Source organism: Pogoniulus pusillus, chromosome 1 (genome assembly GCF_015220805.1).
Source record: "Pogoniulus pusillus isolate bPogPus1 chromosome 1, bPogPus1.pri, whole genome shotgun sequence".
Taxonomy (NCBI): domain Eukaryota; kingdom Metazoa; phylum Chordata; class Aves; order Piciformes; family Lybiidae; genus Pogoniulus; species Pogoniulus pusillus.
The window spans coordinates 31,929,171-31,953,839 of record NC_087264.1 but is presented as its reverse complement, the minus strand read 5'-3'; the positions used below and the strand labels follow the sequence as shown (position 1 = coordinate 31,953,839).

Sequence of the window (24,669 nt, the reverse complement as noted above, 5' to 3'; positions counted from 1 at the left end):
CATTTTTCAAGTGGTGAACTGAGCTTGTACCAAAGTATCTTACTGTGCTCTTTCTAGAAGGTTGGACTTCTGCTGCAGTACCACACAACAGTGTTGCTGCAGAATGCCTGACAGATACTTGCACTGCTCACCCTTAGAACAACAGAGTAATCACAAATCCCAGAGAATGTACAGAAGCAGAACTTCAGCTGTCCCACGGTTTTAGTGGCAAGATCAGGGACTATGGAGGTGGGGAAGGTTCTCAGAACATCACAGCACCTAGCATGCCTTCTCATCCTCTGCCACCTACCAAAAAGCTGAAGATTAGGCCAAGTACAGCATGACAATCATAGAATGATCTAGGTTGGAAGCCTTGAGCTCTGTGGTAAAGGGTTGGACTTGATGATCTGTGAGGTCTCTTCCAACCCTGATGATACTGTGATACTGTGACTTTTAAAGGCCATCCAGTCCAATCCCCCTGCAGTCAGCAGGGACATCCTCAACTAGATCAGGTTGCTCAGAGCCTTGTCTAGCCTGACTTTGAGTATCTCCAGGGATGAGACCTCAACCACCTCCCTGGGCAACCTGTTACAGTGTTCCAGCACCCTCGTGGTAAAGAACCTGCTCCTAAGATCTAATCTCAATCTGCTGTTCTTTACTTAACTTTCCCTCTGCACTAATACTAACCAAAACGACTCTTCACTTTTCCACTGTCTTCTCCCTTAGCTGCACTCAGATACAGTAAGAATTTAATGTGCAAAGGATGAACTTCACTTTCTCAAATAAAACATGTGGGTACTGTGAGTTCTGTGTCCAGCTCTGCAGCCCTCAGTTTAAGATGTTGAGATGCTCAAACATGTCCAGAGAAGGGCAACAAGGCTGGTGAAGGGGCTGCAGCACAGCCCTACAAGGAGCAGCTGAGGGAGCTGGGGTTGTTCAGCCTGGAGAAGAGGAGGCTCAGAGGAGATCTTATTGCTGTCTACAACTACCTGAAGGGAGGTTGTAGCTGGGTGGGGTTGGTCTCCTCTCCCAGGCACCCAGTGACAGAACAAGAGGACACAGTCTCAAGCTGTGCCAGGGCAGGTTTAGGCTGGATGTTACAAGAAGTTCTTCACAGAAAGAGTGATTGGCATTGGAATGCGCTGTCTGGGGAGGTGGTGGAGTCACCATCCCTGGCAGTGGTTAAAAAGAGACTGGATGAGTGTCATAAGTGCCATAATTAGATAATGTTGGGTGACAGGTTGGACTTGATGACCTTGAAGGTCTTCTCCAACTCAATGGATTCTGTAATTCCTTTCCTGAAGCATTGTATCAGCTGGCTCATTACCAAATGACAACTGAAACATCTGAGTGCCACAGATGGTCACTTGCTTGTTCTGTGTTTACTTCAGTTTGAGAGGGCACTCCTAGAGATGCAGGAATCTATCTGTCCCTGTTGTAAAGCTGGGTGGCATTTTTCTTGTAGTTAGTCTTGTCTCCTCTACAACTGTGCATGCATCTGTGTGCATAGGGCAGTTCCTTTGAGAACAGTTTCTCTGTACCTGTGATTTTGCTGCTGAAGTTGGAACGAGCAGTGCACTATCCATGGACAGTAAATTTATCTGTACAGAGGTTTTCAACAAACACAGTCAGAAAAGGCTGAAACAAATCCAGCTATCCCTTTTTTTCATTTTGACTTTCTTTTGCTGGGAGTTCCTTCATTCTCTTTTGCAAGCTGCCAAAGACTCTATTAATAATTTCTCTTCTCCCTGTCATTCACATGCTGAATTATGCACTGGAAATTTGCTTTAGAAAATGGATGAGTGCTTAATTTTCATGGTTCTTAGAGGTAGATCTTCATCACTTCACTTTGTCACAAAAGAAGAATCCAACATTCATCACCCAATGATCACACACTCTTTTGCTTAGATGCTGTCATGAGCTGTTTAGCTTATGATGATCTCTTTTTCATCCAGGATGGTAACCACAGCGATCTTCAATGAATTTGACAGCTGATAGGCAGGAATGCACACAGATTTAAAGAAAATACAAGGGGAAGAATACACACTACAAGAGAAAGAAGCCTAATTCTACTGCTGTCTTCATTCCAGTCTGCATTTCTAGAGATCCTCTCTACAGAGAAGTTTTTCCTGAGCCTGATGAGCTGTTCTGTTGAGCCATAAAAATTATCTAGGGAATGGAACATCTCTCTTACAAGGACAGCCTGAGGGAGCTGGGGCTTTGCTGCTTGGAGAGGAGCCTGAGGGCTGCCCTCATTCATGTTTATAAAGAAGTAAAGGGTGAGTGCCCAGAGGATGAAGCCAGGCTCTGCTGGGGGATGCCCAATGACAGGACAAGGGGCAATGGTGGAACTGAAGCACAGGAAGTTCCATGGAAACATGAGGAAAACTTTTTTCATTGTGAGGGAGACAGAACACTGGAACAGGCTGCCCAGGGGGTTTGTGGAGTTTCCTTCTCTGGAGGTGTTCAAAACACACCTAGACACGTTCCTTTGTGATCTGCCTTAGGTGATCCTGCCCTGGCATGGGGGTTGGACTGGATGAGCTTTCGAGGTCCCTTCTGGCCCCTGACATTCTGTATTTTTTTTTACTAGTCTCTGCACACAGTTCTTGATTAGAGTCACTCCTCCTGCTTTGGTAACATATCTTTTTTAAAAGCTCCAAGGAGAGTACCCCCAGGTATTGCTTGTATCTTCCAGCTGGTTCCCTAAGAAAAAGGCAGCACATCCTGTTGCCACATTGAGCAACCCCCGTGGTGACAGGCTGGCCATTTGCTACCTCAGAACTGAGAGAGTGATGAGTTATAAACTTCCCCTCAGTGACAGTGCTTGTTTTGGTGACTCTCTTCCACCAACACTAATTTCCATTAAAGCCGTAGGTCTACTTTAGCTGTGGCTGCAACTGCAAGCAGTGTAGACTGTGGAAATGGATTTGCAGACAGTAACAGCTGGTGCTGAGGATTCAGTGCTCACACTGGACACATTGCACTGAGTTTTGACCATCTCTCATCTGATCCTGTGGCACTTAAAGCCTGACGTAGGTGGAGACTGCTGGTGTACACCTGCATCTTCTCACTTAGTTTGAATCTGAAATTGAGATTGAACTGCACTGCTGAGAGATGTTTGTGCCCTCTGACTCTGTCCTGCACTGCTGGGAGATGTTGTGTACTCTGAGCCTGTCCTGCATTGCTGGAAAGTGTTTGGGCACTCTGTGACTGACCTGCATTGCTATGCAATGCAAGCAGTGCCAAGGGGAAAACTGCTGTATTTGACTCAGAAGTGCACTGCTGATCCAAGCTCAAATGCTAGAGTGCACACTCAATACACATCTGACTTCCTCCCTTTTCTTTCATTTGGTATAAATGGACCAGAGGTTTTCAAAAGCTACGAAAAGCCACTACTGCCTGATAGACATAGACAGACATGTTCTGGTTTAGTGGAACATCATGCAATGGAAAACACAAAGCAATGAAAACATCTTTGAAGATACTTAAGAACACTCCCCAGGCTTTTATAATACAGCTGCTATCCCATCCTAAGCTGCTGCATTTCCTGACCAAAAAATAGTCAGACCTTTAGTAACAGCAGGTTTTTTCCATCTCTTTCTGATACCTTTCACACAATACTGGCAGGCACAAAGTTGTTCTTTCTTTTTGTTGTTTTCCTCCATCCCAAGAGACATCTGTAAGTCCTTCTGCTTCTAAAGTGCTAGATGCTCAAAGGCTCTTCTGAAATGAATAATAATCGATGCCAGCAGCATCTCAACACCCTACCCAGTGTTTGCATGTGACAGAGGGAAAACAATAGCAAAAAGGAGACATCAACTTGAATTCTTCCAGCAGTTGTTTTAAATGGTGAATATTTTCCTCTTTTTAATGTGAAAGAGAAATAAACAATATCCTTAAACAATATCCTTTTAAATCCAGAGCATAAGCAGAATCTGAATTACTCCAGGGTTGTATTCCCCTACAATTGTATTGGCAAAGCAATAATTTCCACCAGTAATGGAATTTAGACATTGAGTAGCCCTACGCTTTAAAAATGCCATCCAGTAATGGTCTCTCTGACTGCTATGTGGTAGCCACATCAGTTTGGGATCTGCTTTTTATATTGCTAATGAAGCAAAATTTAAACATTCAGCAAACACCAACTGCACGTTTGAAGGTCAAAAAGATTTATAAGCTGTCCATATAATAGTTGTCAGTGGAGGGCTTGCTTAAGGAAAGGAAGGGAGCTGTAGGGAAGGAATATGGAGCAGTTTGGAGATAACCCTGGACTGAAGATTATTTGTGCTCTGAAATGGTAGAGAAGTAGCTGTGACTAAACACAGTACTGGCTGATGAGTGAAATCTTCACAGGAATATACTGCAAGAGTGGTTCTTCTGACATCTCAGCCATCCTGTGATGTAAGAAACTCTCTGAAGATAGCTATATTTGCTGTACTCACACAAATGAAGGGTAAGAAACACTTACCTTGTTGGATATCCTTCATCTCCAGGTGCAAGCTGGATATTAAAATCCCTACAGTTTGAGACCGTTTTCCATCCAGTAGTTTGATAATCTGGAAGGATGATGCAAAACAAATCAGATCTGAGACCAAATGAATGCTGCACAAAGGGTTCATTAATATTAATGACAAAAGCTATTAATTTGTGGATTGGATTCAATGTCTCTCCAGTCAAACCTTCTTATTAACTAAACGCAGTAGTAAAATCATCTTACCTCCATGCTCTGATTGGAACTTGAATTTCCACCAGGTCTAGTCAAGAACATCACCTCTTACTTGTAGAGAAAAAGGCACATCACAAATTATTTTGCAATATGCCTTGCCCCTCTTCTCCTTAAAGTGATCAGGGCAAACCGACTTAAACCACTGTGAGTACCATCACAAGTTCCTTAGGCTGTCTTCTAATCCATATTTCAGTGTGAACACATTTCAGTGCTGCCTTCCAACACCTGAAGGGATCCTGCTGGGAGGTTTCAGAGGTACTTTCCATCTTTATTCAAAAAAGTGAGACTACTTCAAGAGTTTTCTTTGACTGGGAAATAATTCAGGCTTTTTCTCTGCTGAGGACCCAAGCCAACGGGATGACTTGGCTACAAGACACCGCAAATGAACGCTTTGCAAACATCACATCCTGCTGACTGTGATTTTTCAGAGCAAGTATAAGAACTGCTCAGTCTATCAGGGTCATTTCTGAAGCTTTACATGAAATTTGCTGAGCTCCCCAGCACATTAACTTCTTACAGGGATAATTACAGGCTTGAGTAGTATGCAATTTGTACAGCATTCACTGACCTCCAAGTTGACCTTGTTCAGGGGCAAATTCATAGGTTGTCATAAACCCCATTAGCCATGCCTAGTTTGAGGAAAAACCTTTCCAGACTAGAGCTTTGTGGACAATGTGACATCTGAAACTGTTGTAGTAAAGTCGTTGTAAGTGCTAATATATTCTCCCAGCTAGCTCACGTTGCTAAGCGAACCTTCCTTCTTAAAAGATCAGTGGAAAAAAAACTGTCACGACGAGCCTGCATAATTTGAAAGGAGAGATTGATGGTTTAAAGTGTCCAACTAACTGTATGCTGAGGTGCACTGCAGACCAAGGTACACATGGTCACAATTACCAGGCAGCAAACTAGACTCAGACTACCTGAAACAGCTTCAACTAACTCAAGTCTGCGACTGAAGGCTGAGATCTTATTCATCAAGGAGCAAAAAAAGGAGCAGAAAACTGGCAGAATAGCTTAAATCTGGCACATAACTAAATCTGGACCTTCCTCAGAGGTTTTCAGAACCCATGTGTAACTTTTGCAACAAAAATATACTGAATCAGTAGCAAAATGGAGAACATATTTTCAGAGATACTCATTTTGCCCCAAATAATTGTTATGCTGGGGAAGTCACTGACAGGGAATTAATAACGTGCATGAATTCCAAATGGAAAGGAGACCCCAGAAAAATCAGCACTTTTCCAGGTCATAAAAATCCATTAGGCAAATAAACCCAAAGTTTGTAAAGACTGAATTGAACTATTTAGTCTGTGCTTTTAAAAGACAAATCACTGATCACCTCTCAGCATGTTGGGCCTTGCTTGTAGCTGGCAAAGGCAGGTAAGCAGCTCAAATCCAGCTGACGCCAGCTGCTGCTGCAGTGCCAGCTGGCAGGGCTTGCCTGCTGCTCCTCCAAACTGTGAATGCATCCTTGTAATGGGTGCTGCATCCTCTGGCTGGGTGACAAAATCGTGGCTGCTGCTGCTAATTCACTCAATTCACTGATCCATAACATGATTTGGTCTGTGTGGTGTTCTCTGCCTGTTTTAAGCTGTGATTGAGTTAGCTGATTTGCTGTACACAAGTGCCCTTCTGCACCTTCCAGATATTTATCATCTAATTTAGAAGTGGAGACACCCTGAGGGCTTGAATAGATTCAAAGATTATTCTGTCATGCCCATTAAAAGGTACTGCTCTAATGTAGACAGAAATGTATTTCATTAAATATTACACTACAGACTTCACTGTTTTGTCTACATTTCTGTCCAGGACACTTACTGGTGCTGAAATCTGAAGAGATTCAGTTTACTTTAGTGATTAAAAGCTAAATCCTTCCTTCTGCCGGTGCATGGATTCTTTCCATAATATTTGAATTTATTGAGAGAAAGTGTAAGCTAAAAGGCTGTCCTGCACATCACAGTGTTCCCCATTCCCACTCACTAACTTTCATGGAGAGATCAACAGCCTGGACCCATAAGCAGTCTGCTGAAGCCCTGTTCACACAGATGAGGAATATCCTGCACCAGAAGACAGTAAGCAAGCCCCTCAAGCCATTCATGTAAACATTCCAAGAGTCACCAAGAACATTTAAGAATCTTGAGACTAGAAATGATCTCTTCTATTCCTACTCACAGGAGAGCCAAGTTTAGCTATATGGTATTTGAGATGGATGAAGCATAGCTTGAGTTTTTAAAACCGTTTTAGAAGTCATGCAGCTCTATTTGCAATTCTGTTGGATGAAAAATTCCCACTTTTTTTTTAACCATTTTTGCTAAAAAGGCAAGTAAATGATGATCCAAGGGCTGAAGCAGCTCTGCCATGAGGATAGGCTGAGGGAGCTGGAAGTGTTCAGCCTGAAGAAGACTCCAGAGGGACCTTAGAGCTGCCTACCAATAGCTGAAGGGATCCTGCAGTAAGGCTGCAGAGGGACTTTTCATCAGGGTGTCTAGAGACAGGACAGGGGGGAACGGTTTGAAGCTGAGGCAGAGCAGGGTTAGACTGCAGCTGAGGAAGAGGTTCTTCAGTGTGAGGGTGGTGAGGCTCTGGCATAGGCTGCCCAGGGAGGCTGTGGCTGCCTCCTGCCTGGGGGTGCTCAAGGCCTTGAGCATCGGAGTCTAGCTGAGAGGTGTCCCTGCCCATATTGGGGAGGTCGGAGGAGATGAGCTCTGAGGTCCCTTCTAAGCTGAGCAATTCTATGAAATGGCTCAGGATAAAATAGGAGGTAAAAAATTAACTAGTAAAAAACTTTTTTCAACATTTTTCTTCCTATAAAAACTGAAAGAGAAGCTAAAGCTGCCAAATGTATCTTTACCATTTACAACCACTTTCCATACCCTACATGACTTCAGGGATTGGCAGTAACCATGGAAATGCCATATTGATTCTTCTCACACCAGCATGAAAAATAAAGTAAGAGTGCCTTGGAAGAGCACTCACCAGCATTTTACTCCAGTTTGAACACTGCTTTTTATCTTCTGAAAACAGATGAAGACAGTCATTGTGCTTCAACCCTGCAAAGCCTCCAGTGGTGTCTGCACTATCCGCCCTCCTTGTGGAAACACCAAATTCATTAATTCTGATTCCCCATTCAGTGAGATGGATAAAAAAAAAAAACCCAAACTGCCTGACAGACATATCCCTTTCAGTTAAAAATATGCAATTCACTCCAAATATTGACACCCTCCTTAACTGAGAACATGTGCTAGTAATTATGGGAAGCCTGTTGGAGATAATAGACAACAGAGAAGCCATTACCTTTAATGTACTCCTGCATCTTTGAAATTATAATCATTGCACTGAAGGGCAAAAGATGATTGATGGACTTTCATTTGGAGTGCACACTTGACACAGATTACTTGACATTTACTCTTTCCTGCTCTGCAGGATGAAGACAGAGTGGCATCACAGCCACCCAGCTATCCTGTGTGCAGCAAATCCTTCAGTTCCTGATGAAAAGTCACCAACCAGTGCTCAAACGCACTGGAGAAAAGCTAGGGGAGGACTTCAAAATATGGCTAAGGCCAGCAATGGAGCTGCAGAATGCACATGGAATAAATCACAGCAAAGGAATGTTCTTTCCCAAATTACCTCTTTTTCAGGCTTACAGAGTATCATAGCATACTACATAATAAATCATCAGCTTTATTCCATTCTGAAATGTGTGTCCTACTCTTTCTTTCATCTGGCACCACAAGAACAGATTTTGGTTCTGCAGATTGAACAGGAAAGGGAGAATCTATGGCTTGAAACCAATTACATGTGACTATCAGCTTGAAGATTTGCATGGGTACCTACAGACAAGAAATGCTAACAGTTTAGAATGAATCAAAGCAATGCTGTCTGTATTTAAACTTCAGCTTTCCATTTGATGTGAAGACATCTATAGAAGACTTCCACAGTCTGAGAACGATGTGAGAAGGACATGGACATGATGGAGAGGGGTCTAGAGGAGGGCCACAAAAATGATCAGGGGGCTGGAACACCACTGCTACGATGACAGGCTGAGGGAGCTGGGGCTGTGCCGCGTGGAGAGGAGGAGGCTCCAGGCAGGCTGAACAACAGCCTGCCAGTACCTGAAGGGGCTACAGGAAGGCTGTGGAGGGACTGTTTGCCAAGGCCTGCAGGGACAAGATAAAATGAGAGCAGACCAGATTGAGATTGGATATAACGAACAAGTTCTGCACCATGAGGGTGGTGGAACCCTGGAACTTTACGAAGAAATACAAAATTACACCATATCAACTAAGGATTAGATGATGAACCTCCTAAGATTCAGATTTCCTTAGAAGTCTGTAGAAGTCATCTCTAACCAGACCACACAACTCTGTGTCTGTGACACATGCAGCATTACTAAGACTCAGCATCTATTTCTGTACTGAAGCAAAGAAAAAGATTAGTGTTAAAACCTCCTGTAAATAGCTACAATTGGTAGAAAAAAGGCCAGAAAATCAAGAGCTGAGAAAACGCAGGAGCAAGCACAAATGAGGCCAACAGAACTGATGCTTGCACATTAATCTACAGGAGCTTTCTATTACTGTTTACTAACAAACCTTCCTGTGCCTAAACAAAATGCCTCTCTACTACTCTATCGATTGCAGCCCAGCAAGACTGACCCACCAGAGCCAGCCTGCAGACATCTGGACTTTCAAAAAGACAAACATAGGACCATCTAAAACGATCAACAGAGGAAGAAATATTCAGCGAGAGTGATTTGCCATTGGAATGGGCTCCCCAGGGAGGTGGTGGAGTCTCCATCCCTGGAGATGTTCAAGAAAAGACTGGATGAGGCACTTAGTGCCATGGTCTAGTTGATTGGATAGGACTGGACTGGATGATCTTGGAGGTCTCTTCCGACCTGGTTGATTCTATGATTCTATGAGTTATTTAACCAACAGGAAGGTAGAAAAATAGGATACAGAATAAGTAAATACTTCTATATTCAACTGAATTAAAATTTAATTTGAACACAGGAGATTCCACCTCAACATGAGGAGACACTTCTCTATGGTGAGGGTGCCAGAACAAGCTGCCCAGAGAGGTTGTGGAGCCTCCATCTCTGGAGACATCCAAAACCCATCTGGATGCATTCCTGTGTGACCTGCCCTAGGTGATATGGCAAAGAGGTTGGTCTGGATGATATCTGGAGGTCTCTTCCAATCCCTGACATTCTGTGATTGCACTGCTGGGTGTATTTCACATTGTATGTATCATAATACTGGAAAAAAGGGAGAGAGCACAGCTTAGAAAGTGCCCTCTTGTGGTTCCAAGCAGGTAAACTCAAAGAGATTTATGGTATAATATAGAATTAAATCAGTTTCTAATACATAACTACATTATTTTAGGAAAAAAGGAGCAATTCTTGTCCCTTTTTTGCAGCAAATACTCCTAATGCTGTTTCCTTGCCCTGTCTGCAGGTAGTACTTGACAAGCAGATGCTCTTTCTGCTCACGAATCAGTGCTACGGTCATGACATCACTACTACAGCAACCTTTGGCCATCACAGATCCCTCCTGACAGCTCTTTAGCTGCACCAGAACAAAGGGGGTTTGACATGCCTATTCGGAGTGTTTAACAGCCCTCTCTCGCTTGGTGTTTCCCATCGCATTAATCCCAGAGGAAGAGATGTTTGCTAAAGAAACTTAATGACAGTCTTTGGAGTATATATCAGTTCAAGGGTAGGCATGGCCTGAACTATTGGCACTTTCAGTAAGTACCAGAACTTTCATTCAGCTCTGTACAATCATTTTTCTACCCCACTGGGATGTGGGACTTTCATTTTCTAAGGCAAGAAATCTTCCACGGTCAATAGTAACTCCACACTCTCAAGCAAAGCTCTATTTTGCTTTAAAATGAGGTTGACAAACCCATCTATGAGCTGTGTGCTCAAGAACGAATAAAAAGGGAGACTGCTTAAAGTGTAAAACTGAAGAGTGGCACAGAAAAAGCAAATCCAAAGAAAAACATGAATACCTTTTTGGCTTTGGGTTTTTTCTCGTAAGTCTCTGACAATGGCTTTCTTTTTTCCTGAGTGGTGTCTTTGGAGAACAAGTATTCAAACTCGGTAGTATCAAGTATATCAGGTTCTTCTAGTGATTCCCACAACGTTGGCATAGCAGTTTTCCTAGAAAGGGAAAGGTAATAACGAAATTTCAAATGAGTACTTTTGGAAAACCACAACAGATCTAACCACAACATCTAACCAGAATAGATTTACAACACAAGGCAACAGGCACTGCTGCTACACAGCCGCTGCAATCCTTCCCTAGACATTGCTCTTGCAATTGTTTGGCAGAGAGCTGCACCAAAGAGTTAAACTATTTAATACCCATGCTTGCCAGGCTATCAACAGAACCATAGAATTCTAGAATGGCTCAGGTTGGAAGGGACCTCAGAGCTCATCTCCTCCAACCTCACTACCATGGGCAGGGACACCTCTCAGCTAGACTCCGATGCTCAAGGACTCATCCAGCCTGGCCTTCAATGCCCCCAGGCAGGAGGCAGCCACAGCCTCCCTGGGCAGCCTGTTCCAGAGTCTCACCACCCTCCTACTGAAGAACTTCTTCCTCAGCTCCACTCTAACCCTGCTCTGCCTCAGCTTCAAACCATTGCCCCTTGTCCTGTCTCTAGACACCCTGATGAAAAGTCCCTCTGCAGCCTTCCTGCAGGATCCCTTCAGCTATTGGTAGGCAGCTCTAAGGTCCCCCCGGAGTCTTTCTCTTCTTCAGGCTACATACCCCCAGCTCCCTCAGCCTATCCTCACAGCAAAGGTGCTCCAGCCCTCAGATCACCTTTGTGGCCTCCTCTGGACTCTCTCCAGCAGCTCTGTATCCTTCTCATGATGCGTTATTTTTATTGTAGTGTTTACTGTGCAACCACCAAATACTGCAACTGCAGCTCCTGCAAATACATCTCAAAAGAGTTCTGCCACTTCAGTCAGGACTGGAAGGATTTCAACAGTAAGGTTTTAAGAAACTCCCAGTGATCAGTTTATTCAATTTTTTTAGTCAGCTATTTAGTTAGTTAAGTAGCTATTTAGCTATCCAGTCAGTTACTTAGTTAGCTACCCAGTTAGCTATTTAGTTATTTAATCATTTAGTTAGTCATTTAGCTACCTAACTGGTTATTTACCTAGCTAGTTCTGAGAAACCAGAGTAATTAAGTGGCCTACATTTTGGGAGACTAAACAGCATCCTGCTCCATTTACCCAGTTGTAAAATTGAAAATCTGAATTATCTTTCCTTATTTTTCCTTCCAAGATCAGATTTTTTGATCACTTTGGAAGCTGTCTGTGCAATCCTCTGGTTTTATCTGGATTTGGGGAAATGGCAGTGTACTGCTGCAAACACAGCACTTGAGTACTGTCCAACTGATTTCACGTTTTCAGGGCTTCAGGCAGACCTGTAGGACCAAATCTCTGAGTGCTGCTCTCTGTTTATCAGCAGGAGGTGAGCCCAGATCTTCCAGCAGATGTCACTACAAGGCAGTGCAATTATTTGCCATCACAACAGGTGATGAAACAACTCTATAAAATGCCAGTGGCTGATGCCACTAAACACACTTTTGTTAGATGCAACATGCAATAAAATGCAGTACCTACCAATTTAATGGGAACCAAAATTAGTTGTTCCTCCCCCCCTCAATTCAGATTTCTTTCTACTTAACACTCATCTGTACTTTTGACTACTGTGAATGTTGAAGAACTCTAATTTTTCTGTGAGCACCTGCTGATGGAGCTTGTTCTGTGTCACAGGCATATTCACAGCTTCACAGCTTTACTCTCTCTGGTATTAGAATCACAGAATGGCCACAGAATCCTAGAGTGGCTTAGGTTGGAAGGGAGCTCATAGACTGTCTGCTGCAACCTTTCCACCATGGGCAGGGACACCTCTCAACTAGACTCCGATGCTCAAGGCCTCATCCAGCCTGGCCTTCAACACCCCCAGGCAGGAGGCAGCCACAGCCTCCCTGGGCAGCCTGTTCCAGAGTCTCACCACCCTCACACTGAAAAACTTCTTCCTCAGCTCCAGCCTAACTGTGCTCTCTCTCAGCTTCAAACCACTGCCCCTTTTCCTGGATCCAGACACCCTGATGAAAAGCCCTTCTGCAGCCTTCCTGCAGCATCCCTTCAAGTACTGGAAGGCAGCTCTAAGGTCCCCCTGGAGTCTTACCTTCTCTGGGGAGAAGCCATACTATCAGCCACACTTTAAAATCAAGTATTCTTTCTGGCTCTATAATAAGAACTTTGAAGTGCTGGGTTGCTGCTCATCTGAGCAGCAGAACCTTGAAGAAGTTTCCAGTTCTAGTGCAAACAATGAAAATGCTGGACCACGACATCTGCTAATGCTGGACTATTACATCTGGTGAGCAGCAGCTCACTAGCAAGCTATGGCTTAGACCTTATCTTGCATTCATCAAGATGAACCAGCAATATTTCAGAACAAACATCTTGATATCACCCCATCAGCAGGAAAAAGTACCTCAAGGTTTATTTAAGGACCAACTATTTATTCACTAGGATGCAATTTTTTACTAGAAATTTTGAGGGAGCAAACCCAAAATGCTCAAACTTCCTACCCCAGAATATTTCAATGCCTTGAATTCAGAATTATTGATGCAATACAACTGACAGTTAAGTAACTCTTTGTTCCTGTCAAACATTTTAGTAACACCAGAATGATTCTTTCTCATCAAAATAAATCTGGAGGAAAAAAAAACCAAACTAGCTAAATAACTAAAACAAAAAACTACTAAACTAACTAAATAAAACAAAACCTTAAATGACCTAAAATAAAACACATTAAAATACACTTAAATGCAGGCATTTACTTTAGCAGTGTTGAAATATCACCCTAAAATTAAAAAAGCAACAATTAAAATAATTTGTAATTATTACTGATAGTGAGTTATTAATTTAATAATGTGATAATTAATCTATAGTAATGAGTAATGTAGTAATTCATCATATAATATGCATCCCAGATTCATAGAATGGTTTGGGCTGTTACAGAGCTTAAAGATCACCTAGTTTCAACCTCTGCCACAGGCAGAGGCACCTTCCATTAGATCAGCTTTCTCCAAGGCCCATCCAACCTTGCATTGAAGAGTTTCAAAGTTGAGGCATCCACATGTACTGTTCCAGTGTCTCACCAACCTTACTGCAAACATTTCTTCTTTACATGCCAACTAAATCAACTTCACTGCAGTTTAAATCTGTTGCCACTTATCCTGTCATTACTGATCCCAGTAAGAAGTCTTTCTTCATCTTTCTCACAAGCCCACTTTATTATACTGTTATTATTAGTGTATTTGATTTATATATGGGAATTATTATATTTATTTTTGAAAATAGCTATTATTCAATTAATATATTATTACTATATATGGGAAGTCTCCAGGCTTAACAACCCCAAATCTCTCCACCTTTATTCACAGCAGGCAGGCTCCAGCTATCTGAAAATTTCCATGGCTCATTCTGAGAGGTCCATGCCTTGTACAGGGAATCCCTAGTGCTGGATGCAGCATTCTAGGTGGAGTCTCATTAGACCAAAGAGGTAGAATCACCTCCTTCTGGCTGTGCTTTTAGGGCAGCCCAGGATACAGTCTGCTTTCTGGGCTTCAGGCTCGTGTAGTTGGCTCATGATTAATTTTTGTCCAGCAGTATCCCTAAGTTCTTCTCTGCAGGGCTGCTCTCAATCCTTTGCATCCTCAAGTCTGTCCTGATAGCAAGGACTGACCCAAGCCAGATGCAGGACCTCACGCTTGGCCTTGCTGGACTTCACAAAGCCCACTGCCCTATGCTGACTTCATTACACACTGCTAGTCTGATACTTGCTTGTTACTCAACCACACACAGCCTACGTATCCTCGCATCATGCCCTGCACAGCAACCTTAGAGTCAACTAAATCTATTTTACCTGCTGTCTTGTAATTGTATCCGTGTCCAATACAAAGGCTTCATGGGGCGGCTGGGTTCAATGGCAGGTTTTCGAGGACCTTGGTTTGAAGATAAAGTGCTATTAAAAAAGAACCCAGGCCCAAGAGGTGGAGGTGGTGGAGGTAACCCAGATCCAGGCAGTGGAGGGGGAACAGCAGGGCCCAGCCCTGGAAGCGGTGGTGGAGGTGGTGGTGCTTGAAAATTCCTACAGCCATCAGAAAGTGGAGGTGGCAGAGGCTGGCCAGAGCCAAAGTGAGGTGTCAGACAAGTTGGACCTGTTGGCAAAGGTGGTGGTGGAGGAACTTGACCTGGTAGTGAAGAACTAGGAAGCAGAGGAGGAGGTGGAGGAGGCGGTGGTGGAGGAGGAGGAGGAGGCAGCATTTGTTTTGATTGACAGGTTAAGACATTTTCTGAAGACTGTACATTGTGACTGTCCTTATTTTCACTTTGGGCAGAAATACTGTGTGACAAGGAGGAAAGATTGAGCTTTTTGGGTACTATTTGGTTATTTTTCACAGTTCTGTTTTCCTCTTCACTGGGCTTTATGAAGGTTTCTCTGTCAGTCTGTATACAGACGTTGCGGAAGGTCTTTGGGGGGTTCTCATCTTCGGTAGAAACACCAATGTCCCTTGCTTTCTCGTTCCTCCTCTTCAGTTTATTATCCAGCTCGTTCCTCAGCTGTGCAATGGCTTCCTCCAGCTGAGCAGTGGATACAGCATGTTCTCCACGGATATGGAAGACCTTGAGTTCAAACTGAGACTGCAGAGGAAGCAACAACAAACTCTTAGTGCAAAAGTCTTCCTGAAGCATTTCTTTTGCAGCAATTAAAATCCTTTACGTTCAGGCTGTGCTCTCACCTAGAGCAAAACCTGAACTATTTCACTCTCCCAAGTCTATATGGCTTCACTGCAAGCTATTACACAATGACTAATCTTTAAAGAGATGCAAGCAGTGCACGTTTTAACAAAACCTGAGCAAATAAGTAGAAGATCAAATCAGCAAGCAGGCTTACTGGCTTTGGTTGCTGAATGCAGTAATTAAGAGCTCATCATGGAAAAGAAAAAAGTACCTTTTGTCATGCTTAATGAAATTATTTTATTGACTTCATAAATACACCACAGTTAACATGTTAGGGAGTGAAAAACATATTAAACCCAACAGAGACTGAAATTCCTCCCAGCTAAAAGATGAAATAAACAAATAAAAAAAGATTTTCTCAACCTATTAAAAGTCTTCTCAGCAACCCGTTCCACAGAGGTGCACAAATTCTCCTGCTAATTTAGCTTTGCTATTACGTTAAAGTATCATTGTTGCCAGATACAAAATAAATCTTAGAAGCAAGGGAATCAAGAGGATTTCACTGAGGTAGAAGGCAACAACAATCTTCAAGAATACATGTAAATAAGGAAGAGAAACCATTCACTTCTCTCACCACGCAGCAGAAAAGAAAACATCTGATACAGAAACATCTCCTTTAAATAATCCAACCCAATATTGCTGCTCCAGATGCCTAAATGCCTACAAGCTCTTTTCTACTACACCATGATACCAGCAGGCAGCTGCCTGGTGTTATCTTGCACCTTTGCAAGACAATGATTCCTGAAAGATTATTTCCCTTGTTTTTTTTAACATGTTCTCTGTGCTAAAGGAAGCCAATAATTCAACACAGGCAGATAATGAGCTACAAAAGAGCTGGTGAGAGACTTTTTAGGTTGTTGGGTAGTGACAGGATGGGAGGAAATGGACTCAAGCTAGACATTAGAAAAAAGTTGTGCACCACAAGGGTGCTGAGACACTGGAGCAAGTTGCCCTGGGAGGTGGTGGAAGCTTCATCCCTGGAAATTTTTAAGGCCAGGCTGGATGTGGCTCTGGGCAACCTGATCTAGTGTGACGTGTCCCTGTCCATGGCAGAGGAGTTGGAACTGGATGATCCTTGGGGTCCCTTCCAATCCTGACAGTTCTGTGATTCTGCGATTTTCCTCAATTCCTGCAGGTGCTGCAACAGAGCTAAAAAATTCCCACATAGTGCTGGCCAGAAGTGGCAACTTATTACAACTCCTTGCTTCTTGTTCCAACTTAAGTATTAGGTCAGAGTTAATATTTTACAGCATTAATTACTATGCAACCAAATTTTGCATATGTAGCTCCTTGTGGCAAATACAGTAGTGGAATAGATTGTAATGTTATGTCACACAAAAAAGCTTGAACAGAGATATGCAAACACTATGTGTTATTTCTTCCAGCCATATGATCAGCTTGATAACATGAAATCTAGAATAAAGAGCCTGCAAATATAGGAAACAAAATGCTTCTATTCTTAACCGGCAAGTGGGAAATCAAGTCTGAATTCTTTCAAAGATAATCAGGAGATTTCTATTGAAAGCAACCCAATTTCTATTAGTTTCATAGAAGAAGCAGAACTAATATGTACAACAAATAGAATATCTTTTGCTTGAATTTTCTCCTTCTGCTTCTTGCTTTCCTATTCTGCCAACATTTGTCGCTACTCAGCTTAATTATTAGTTCAGTTCAAGCATCACAAGATTTTCTGCCATCTGAATCACACCACAGCAACCACCTTTCTTTTTAAACTCAAATAGTGATCCATAAAGGAGGTAATGAAGTAAGTTTGCCTTAGGGAATTTGGCTTTTTCTGTTTTTATATCATAGTATTTTGTCCCTCTTGGACATTAAAAACTCCCCGATAGAACAATTTCCTTTGAACTTGAAGGATTTTTCCCAGCAGTAAATCTGAAATCCCCTTAAAACCACACTGTAAAACAAGCAGAGTATTTAACAAAACTATTTATTGCATTTAATTGGGTATGAAAGCAACGCTGCTAGTGCTATAGGCCTTTTCAACTCCAAGTCTCTACTCCTTAATTTACAATATAAAACTGGTGACTGAAACTCAAAATTATATTTCAAGGGATAGCTTTATGGCCTATCTTCTTTTTTTTTGCTTTTTCACCTTTCCAAAATGGTTCTCTGTTAATTAAAATTACAAAACCATTCACACAATTAAACTTACTAAGCACAGAAAAGAAGGCTTGAAAATAAAACACTGGGAATCTGCAGAATAGCTTCACTGATGGAAGAGGTCAGCCTTATCCAGCTGACTGCAAAATGAAAGAACAATAAGTAACAACTCAAGTTTTTTATATTAATAACTTTATACATTAGAACAAATACTGTTCACAAAAAGAAGATCAAGCAACTCTAGAATGTCTCAGACTCAGAGACCTCAGACAGCATCTACCCCAACCTCACCGCTACAGGCAGGGACACCTCTCAACTAGATTTGGCTATCAAACCCCCATCCTACCTGGCCTTGAAGTCTTTTCAGTTTATATAATTATGATGGCATTTTCAAGAACGTGTGGATTAATATCTTCTATTTCACTCTACATACATAAACAACACATAGAGATTCTTAACAGAGGTCTGCTTCCTGGCAAATGTTTCTTCCAATGCAATTTAATGCTCTAAAATCTTAGAATGACTCAAAGGGGGCCACCCTTAGTAAAATGCCCTACTAAATAATAAAGAAAATTAACGTGTACTAAGGCAACTTTGACTCCTCAAAGTCAATAAAAAAATCACAGTTTTCACCTATCTGTGGCTTAGAATGTTTTACATGATACTGCTTATTAGAATGAAATGCCAGAATGCAGGGTGCAGAGCACTTCCTGATAATCACTCAGCCTCAACACACAAGCCTTGAAGAAGTCTATGGAGAACTCCAACTAAAACTGATTTAACTAAAATTAATTTAATTAAACTAAGTCTGAACTAGAATACCTTTTGAGATATGTTTCTGCTAATACAACCATTCATTATCATAAAATCATGGAACAGTTTGGGTTGGAAGGGACTGCCAAAGGTCCAACCCCCTGCAGTCAGCAGCGACATCCTCCACTTGATCAGGTTGCTCACAGCCTTGTCCAGCCTCAACTTGAATATCTCCAGTGATGGGGCCTCAGCCACCTCCTCGGGCAGTGTTGAAGTGTTCCAGCACCTCATGGTGCAGAACTTGTTCCTCACATCCAATCTCAATCTGCTCTACTCTCATTTCATAACATTGCCCTAGTCCTGTCCCTGAAGGCCTTAGCAAACAGTCCCTCTGCAGCCTTCTTGTAGCCCCTTCAGGTACTGATTGCATGTGAGGAACAAGTTTTGCACCATGAGGGTGCTGAAACACTGCAACAGGTTGCCCAGGAAGGTGGTTTGGGCCTTATTCCTTCGAGATGTTCAAAGTGAAGTTCAACAGGGCTCTGAGTAACCTGATCATAGAATCATCTAGTGGAGGATGCCCCTGCTGACTGCAGGGGGATTGGACTGGATGGCCTTTGGAGGTCTCTTCCAACTCAAATCCTTCTCTGATTCTGACAGAAAGATTACAGTCTCATTTAACACAGTCAATATAGTCAGTCGGTTCAACTTATTTGTTCTACTACTGCTTTACATAAAGTAATTTTCTATGAACAAAGACTTTCTGGTCATGACATAGAATTGTTTCAATACGAAAGTTGTAGAACAATTTGCATGTACGACTATGAGTGAGCTATAAATCTCTACAGCAATCTAATTTAAAACAGTAGTTGCTGGCTTGTTGGTAGCCAAGACTTATTGGAGCAGCCAAGTCTAGTTGAGAGGCATCCCTCCCCCGGTGTGGAGGTTGTATCAGCTGATCTCTGAGTTCTCTTACAACTTGAGCCATTCTAGGGTTGTATGCTTAAAAACTGGAAAAGTGTGGCAGTAAAAAGTTTATTGAAAACAAACAAACATTTAGAAGAAGGAATACACAGAGCTTTTGCTTTCAAACTGGCAAGTTGGTCCTTCGCTGTTACTGCACAATCTCTTTTCACTGGTGCTTACAGTGCAGCCCTGCTCTGCAAAGCCACTGTGTACAAATGGCATGGCTTTAATGAACACATCAGAGACAGACCTCTCCTTTAGCTGAGAAACACACACTTTTACAAGTTTTTGCTCTAATTAGCCTGGAAAGCACAACATAGTGAAGAGAAAGTGAGCTCGATTTGATTCGCCTCTCTGATTTTATACAGGGATTGTTACATCTAATTAGCTACTTATGGCAAGCCACGGAAGGGGAAAAAAGGGGCAGAAGGAAAACAAAGAAGCTAAGCATATGGTTTCTAGAAGTGGAAATGCTTGGACAGCTTGGGTGGAGATCAGAAAACAAAAAGAGAAAGAAAAGAGGAAAAAAATAAGATAAGAATTATTGACTTGCCGCTGAAAAATATTTTAATGAGCTTTCCAGTTTGGGTTTTTTTCCTAAATAGTAAGAGGGCCATCAAAGTACTGTGCAGAGAAAAGAGAGGAAAAACAAATACTTCACAGCCAGCCTTTGCCTTTTTAGTTTTATTCATTCTAAGTAATTTCATCTTCAGTTTTTGGAAGAGCTCTCCCTTTTTATTCTTGCATTGTGTTGACAAAGGCAAAAAGCCCTTTTTTTGTTCAATCTCTGTCATTGAAAAAACAAACATTTGTTTTACATTTTGACAACAATCAGAGATTTAGCAAAAGGATTTCTCAATGAAAAGAAAAAAAATTAAACCTGTGCCAATTGACATAAAAATCAAAATTCCTCTCTTAAGAAATATTTCACCAAACACAGTCACATATGGTATCTCCACTTCCAAGGTTATGCAGGAAGGATGATTCTTACACCTCGGAGTAAAAAAAGGAACCCAAATGATTGACCATTCTCAAACGTCACCACAGCTCCAATTGTTTTTACAGGCTGTGTATACAGAGTCTACATCTCCTTCTAGTTTAAAAATATTCAGTGCATAGTCTGGTAGAGGAAATGCAGCAAAAGGAGTTGGGAGGAAACTTGACCACAGTGAGTATACAGAACAATGTTATACTTTCGATTTTTTAATAGTTAGCTATTTAGCTATTAGTCACATAACATTTTAAGCACTAATTCACTTCAAGTTTGAACATTTAAATATCTACTATGAAAACAGACAATGAAATACATACATATATATATGATATATATGATATATATATATGTGAATTATCTATGATGTTTGGTAGGAAATACAACTCCTGATTTAGCATGACCTGACATGACTCTCAAAGATTCATTTGCGATCCTTTCAACAATCAGAGTCTCTACATGGATGTGTTATGAAGAGGTCCTCAAGCTCTGCTTGCTATGCTGAAGTTAAACCCCTAGCTAGTCTTCCAGCTTGTAGCTGTTTGCTTGCCCATTAAGAAAATAATACTCTCCCAACAACTAAGTTTCAGTTATTGAACTGTAATGAAATTGCATTGCGACATGCCAGATAGCATTAAATATCCAAACCCAAAGCAGATCTTTAGTAGTTAGAACAAAACTGAAACTTCAAAATGAAACCCAGATGATTGAGTTGCATATCCAAAGAATTCTAATAGTTAAGTATTTGAGATGACCACGTTCTATATGCTACAATAAGAATCTGAGTAGTTAAGCATTTGAGAGAATCAAGTTAGGTATTCTATAGTAAGAATTCAAATAGTTAAGCATTTGAAATGATCAAATTGTGTATCCCGTAGTAAGAATTTTAAGAATTAAGTATTTCAGTATAAATTACTGATTTAGAATGAACTCTCCATAAATTCCTTACTTAGTATGTTATAGCCACACTTAGCAGATTAATTCCTCTATTTAAAGAATGCATATTCACATAATGAATGAAGTTCAAAGCTCTGCTTCATTATAAAATTGTTACTCCTGTGACCTTAAGGAAGCTGTTAGAGCAGAAAGCTTGATGCAGTTCCCATGCCCAGCTTTTCTAAGACATCTTTATGCAGTCTGAGGGTCTGCCTAACATAAAAAAGGGCTGTCAGTATAACTGCAGAATTGGTGTGGATTATCTATCATAAAGAAAGAAGGAATGCTACCAACGTGCAATTTTTATTTCACTGATCAACTTCTCCTTCCTATGCCACCAACCCAGAGGGATACAAGATAAAATAAAACCTTGTATTTCTAGAGCAGTGTAAAGGGAAAGAGATGGTAAAGAAGTGTTGCTACTTCTTCCCTCTCTCCTTTTTCAATTGTACTGAGGTAATTGGTATGACAAACTTCATTTCATCTTCTTTCTTGTCCCATCTGAAGAAACACCACCTCACCTCAAAAACCAGCTCTGAAATCCAAACAGGTAAGGGAGCAACTGTAAGAACGTCTCAGAAAGCAACATATGAAAAACAAGGAAGGATTTGCACGAAGCACAAGGAGGGATTGAAAGGCAATGTAAGTTAGAAAGGGGTCTGAGAAATGCACTGTGCTTTGCACTCCATCTGCTGTTATTTCTGGTATTTTCTCACTCTTTCTCTATTCAGGAAAAACTCCCAAACCAGTAAGCTGCTGTCCTCAGAATACAGAAATTCAAGGAGAAACAGAAGGTATTAATACCTGCTCTATGCACTGCAAAACCTATTCCAATTAAAGAAGGCATTTTTATAGTAAGTATTTCAACTAACATATCCTTATGCTTTCTTGCATGTTTATGTTTCTAATATTTGTTCAATTTCCTGTTCTATTTTCAGTCACAAGTATTCCTGATGTAGCTTGTAACATCACTTCAGAATTTATCTGCATTTATAACAAGTCCTGAAAACTTTTCTGTAGACTGAGTTCATGCAAAATTAAACATTTCTTAACATCTTCAGCTACTCTTCCCTCTCCTCCCCCTGGAGAGTATCTCACTTGTACTATCCCTTTGCTTTGCTCCCTGAACTCCTTTCCAGCGCTGCTTTTCTCTTCACCTTTCCTGTTCCATCTTCTGTGAATATTCAGTTGTGTACTACATGGGGAATGTGTCACTGAAATGAAGGGTTCTCATCAACCTGCACTTTTATTGCTACAAAATTATCCTTCTCCTAAATTAAATCCCAGTCCTCAGCTTGGTTCTTTATATATATATATAGCTTTCTGTCATCTCTCTTCCTTCTTTATCTTTTCCAGGACCCAAAATCAACAACAGCCAATTGCAAAGCCAACAAGAAGTGCCTGCCAAAAGCTCTGAAATCTTTTGGCCAATGCATTTATACGGATTGAGTGCAGTGGCTCTATAAAAGGAAAAAAGGAAAGGTTGCTTTGTTGGGGTTTGCATTTGGGGCTTTTGTTTGTCTGCTGTTTTGGTCTGGATTTTTGGGTTTTTTGGTTGGTTGTTTTTTTTTTTTTTTTGATGTATTTGTTTGTTTGTTTGATTTTTAATGTACACCAAATTTTAAAAAAGTTAAGCAACAACTGGAATTTCTTAAGTAAGTCTGCTGACAACAGGATATCGTGGAAGCAAGAAAGGAATCAGCTTGCTCAAAAGCTAAGCTTTCAGTGAACATGTAGGTATAAAGGAAAACCCTATCCCCCCATTTCTGTTACTATGGGAAGAGGATGAACAGCCACACAGAGAAGATCTGTGACAGAAGGGCTCTCTAACTGTCTTCTGAAAAGGGCAATGTATTTCAATTAACTATTCCATACAAGATACAAACCATCCCTTGCAGTATGGACTGCACACAGTCCTAGGGACTCCTAAGATTCAGGATTTCCTCTTTCCAGTTGTTTGTGGACCTTCAATTCTCCCTAAATGTTCTGTCCCCTTTTCCATATTTCTCACAGAGTGATTTCCAGATTGCCTTTCAGTTTGCTTCCCTCAGCCTAGTGCCATGGGTTTAGAACTACATTCACTCAGGTTTTGTTTCCTCTGTCCTGCCCTCAGCCCTCCCTTGTTACTAATACCCAACCATTCTAGGTTGCACAAATTAAGCCACTTGGAGAATTTCACTATAAAATACCTAGCTCACAACAGCTCAGTTCCAGTCGTTCATTTTTTACAGCTATTCTATTTACATGTTAAATTATTGAGATGAACTGCAGAACCACAAAAACATTCAGGTTGGAAAAGACTCTTGGGATGGGATGATCCTACTCTACAAAGTCCACCCCTAAACCCTATCCTCAAGCACAACATCTAAATGACCTTTAAATGTACCCAAGATTGGGGTCTCAACCACCTATATGGGCAGCTTCAAGCACAAGTCCAGGCTGAGTGAAGAGTGGCTGGAGATGAGTCTGGAGGAGAGGGATTTGAAGTGTCAGCTGATGACAAACTCAACATGAGCTGGCAAGGGTTACTGACAGCCCACAGGCCAACCATGTCCTGAGCTGTATGAAAAGCAATGTGACCAGCAGAATGAGAGGTGCAGTTGTGTCCCTCAGCTCTGCTCTCCTAAGACCTCACCTGGAGTGCTGCATCCAGTTCTGGTGCCCTCACCATAAGAGAGACAGCAAACAGCTGGAGCAGGTCCAGAGGAGAGCCACAAAAATGATCAGGGGGCTGGAACACCTCTGCTACAAGGACAGGTTGAGGGAGCTGGGAGAGTGCAGCCTGGAGAAGAGAAGGCTCCATGGGGGATCTCAAAGCTGCCTGCCAGTACCTGAAAGGGGCTACAAGCAGGCTGCAGAGGGACTGTTTGCAAAGGCCTGCATGGACAGGACAAGGGAAAATGGTCTGAAACGAGAGCGGAGCAGATTGAGATTGGATGTGAGGAACAAGTTCTGCTCCATAAGGGTGCTGGAGGTATTTAAGGCACCATCATTGGAGATATTCAAGGTGAGGCTGGACAAGGCTGTGAGCAACCTGCTCTAGTGGAGGATGTCCCTGCTAACTGCAGGGGGTTGGACTGGATGACCTTTGGAGGTCCCTTCCAACCCAAACCATTCTAGCATTCTGTGATCTAATGCAGCCTTACTGATCATGCAGATTTACCAGAGGGACCAAAACTCTACTTGGACCTTATGTGACTGTGTTGATTCTTCCTAAATGTAAGCTAGCCAATGTAAGGAAGAAGTTTATTAAAAAAAACAAAACAAAGAGGGTTGCCAGTTGAGACCTGCCTGTAAATTTCAAGGCCAAGTGATACTTTCATGGACTGATAATTTACTTGGTAAAGTTTCTACATATTGTTA

At 41.8% G+C, this 24,669-nt stretch overlaps 2 protein-coding genes across 2 annotated transcripts in view; both read right to left on the bottom strand.

Annotated features, from left to right (window-relative positions):
• LOC135177581 (formin-like) overlaps positions 1-24,669 on the bottom strand; it is a 129,375-nt gene that overhangs the window by 75,763 nt on the left and 28,943 nt on the right. Inside the window, exons 4-6 of the mRNA XM_064147772.1 lie at positions 14,662-15,440; positions 10,718-10,868; positions 4,451-4,538 (exon numbers count right to left, since the gene is read on the bottom strand). Of these exons, the coding sequence (XP_064003842.1) occupies positions 4,451-4,538; positions 10,718-10,868; positions 14,662-15,440 (1,018 nt within the window). The remainder of the gene's footprint in view (positions 1-4,450; positions 4,539-10,717; positions 10,869-14,661; positions 15,441-24,669) is intronic.
• The window catches only part of LOC135177589 (formin-1-like), an 83,576-nt gene continuing 80,551 nt past the window's right edge, over positions 21,645-24,669 (bottom strand). The window contains exon 4 of the mRNA XM_064147795.1: positions 21,645-21,841. Coding sequence (XP_064003865.1) covers positions 21,824-21,841 — 18 coding nt within the window. The 3' untranslated portion in view covers positions 21,645-21,823. The remainder of the gene's footprint in view (positions 21,842-24,669) is intronic.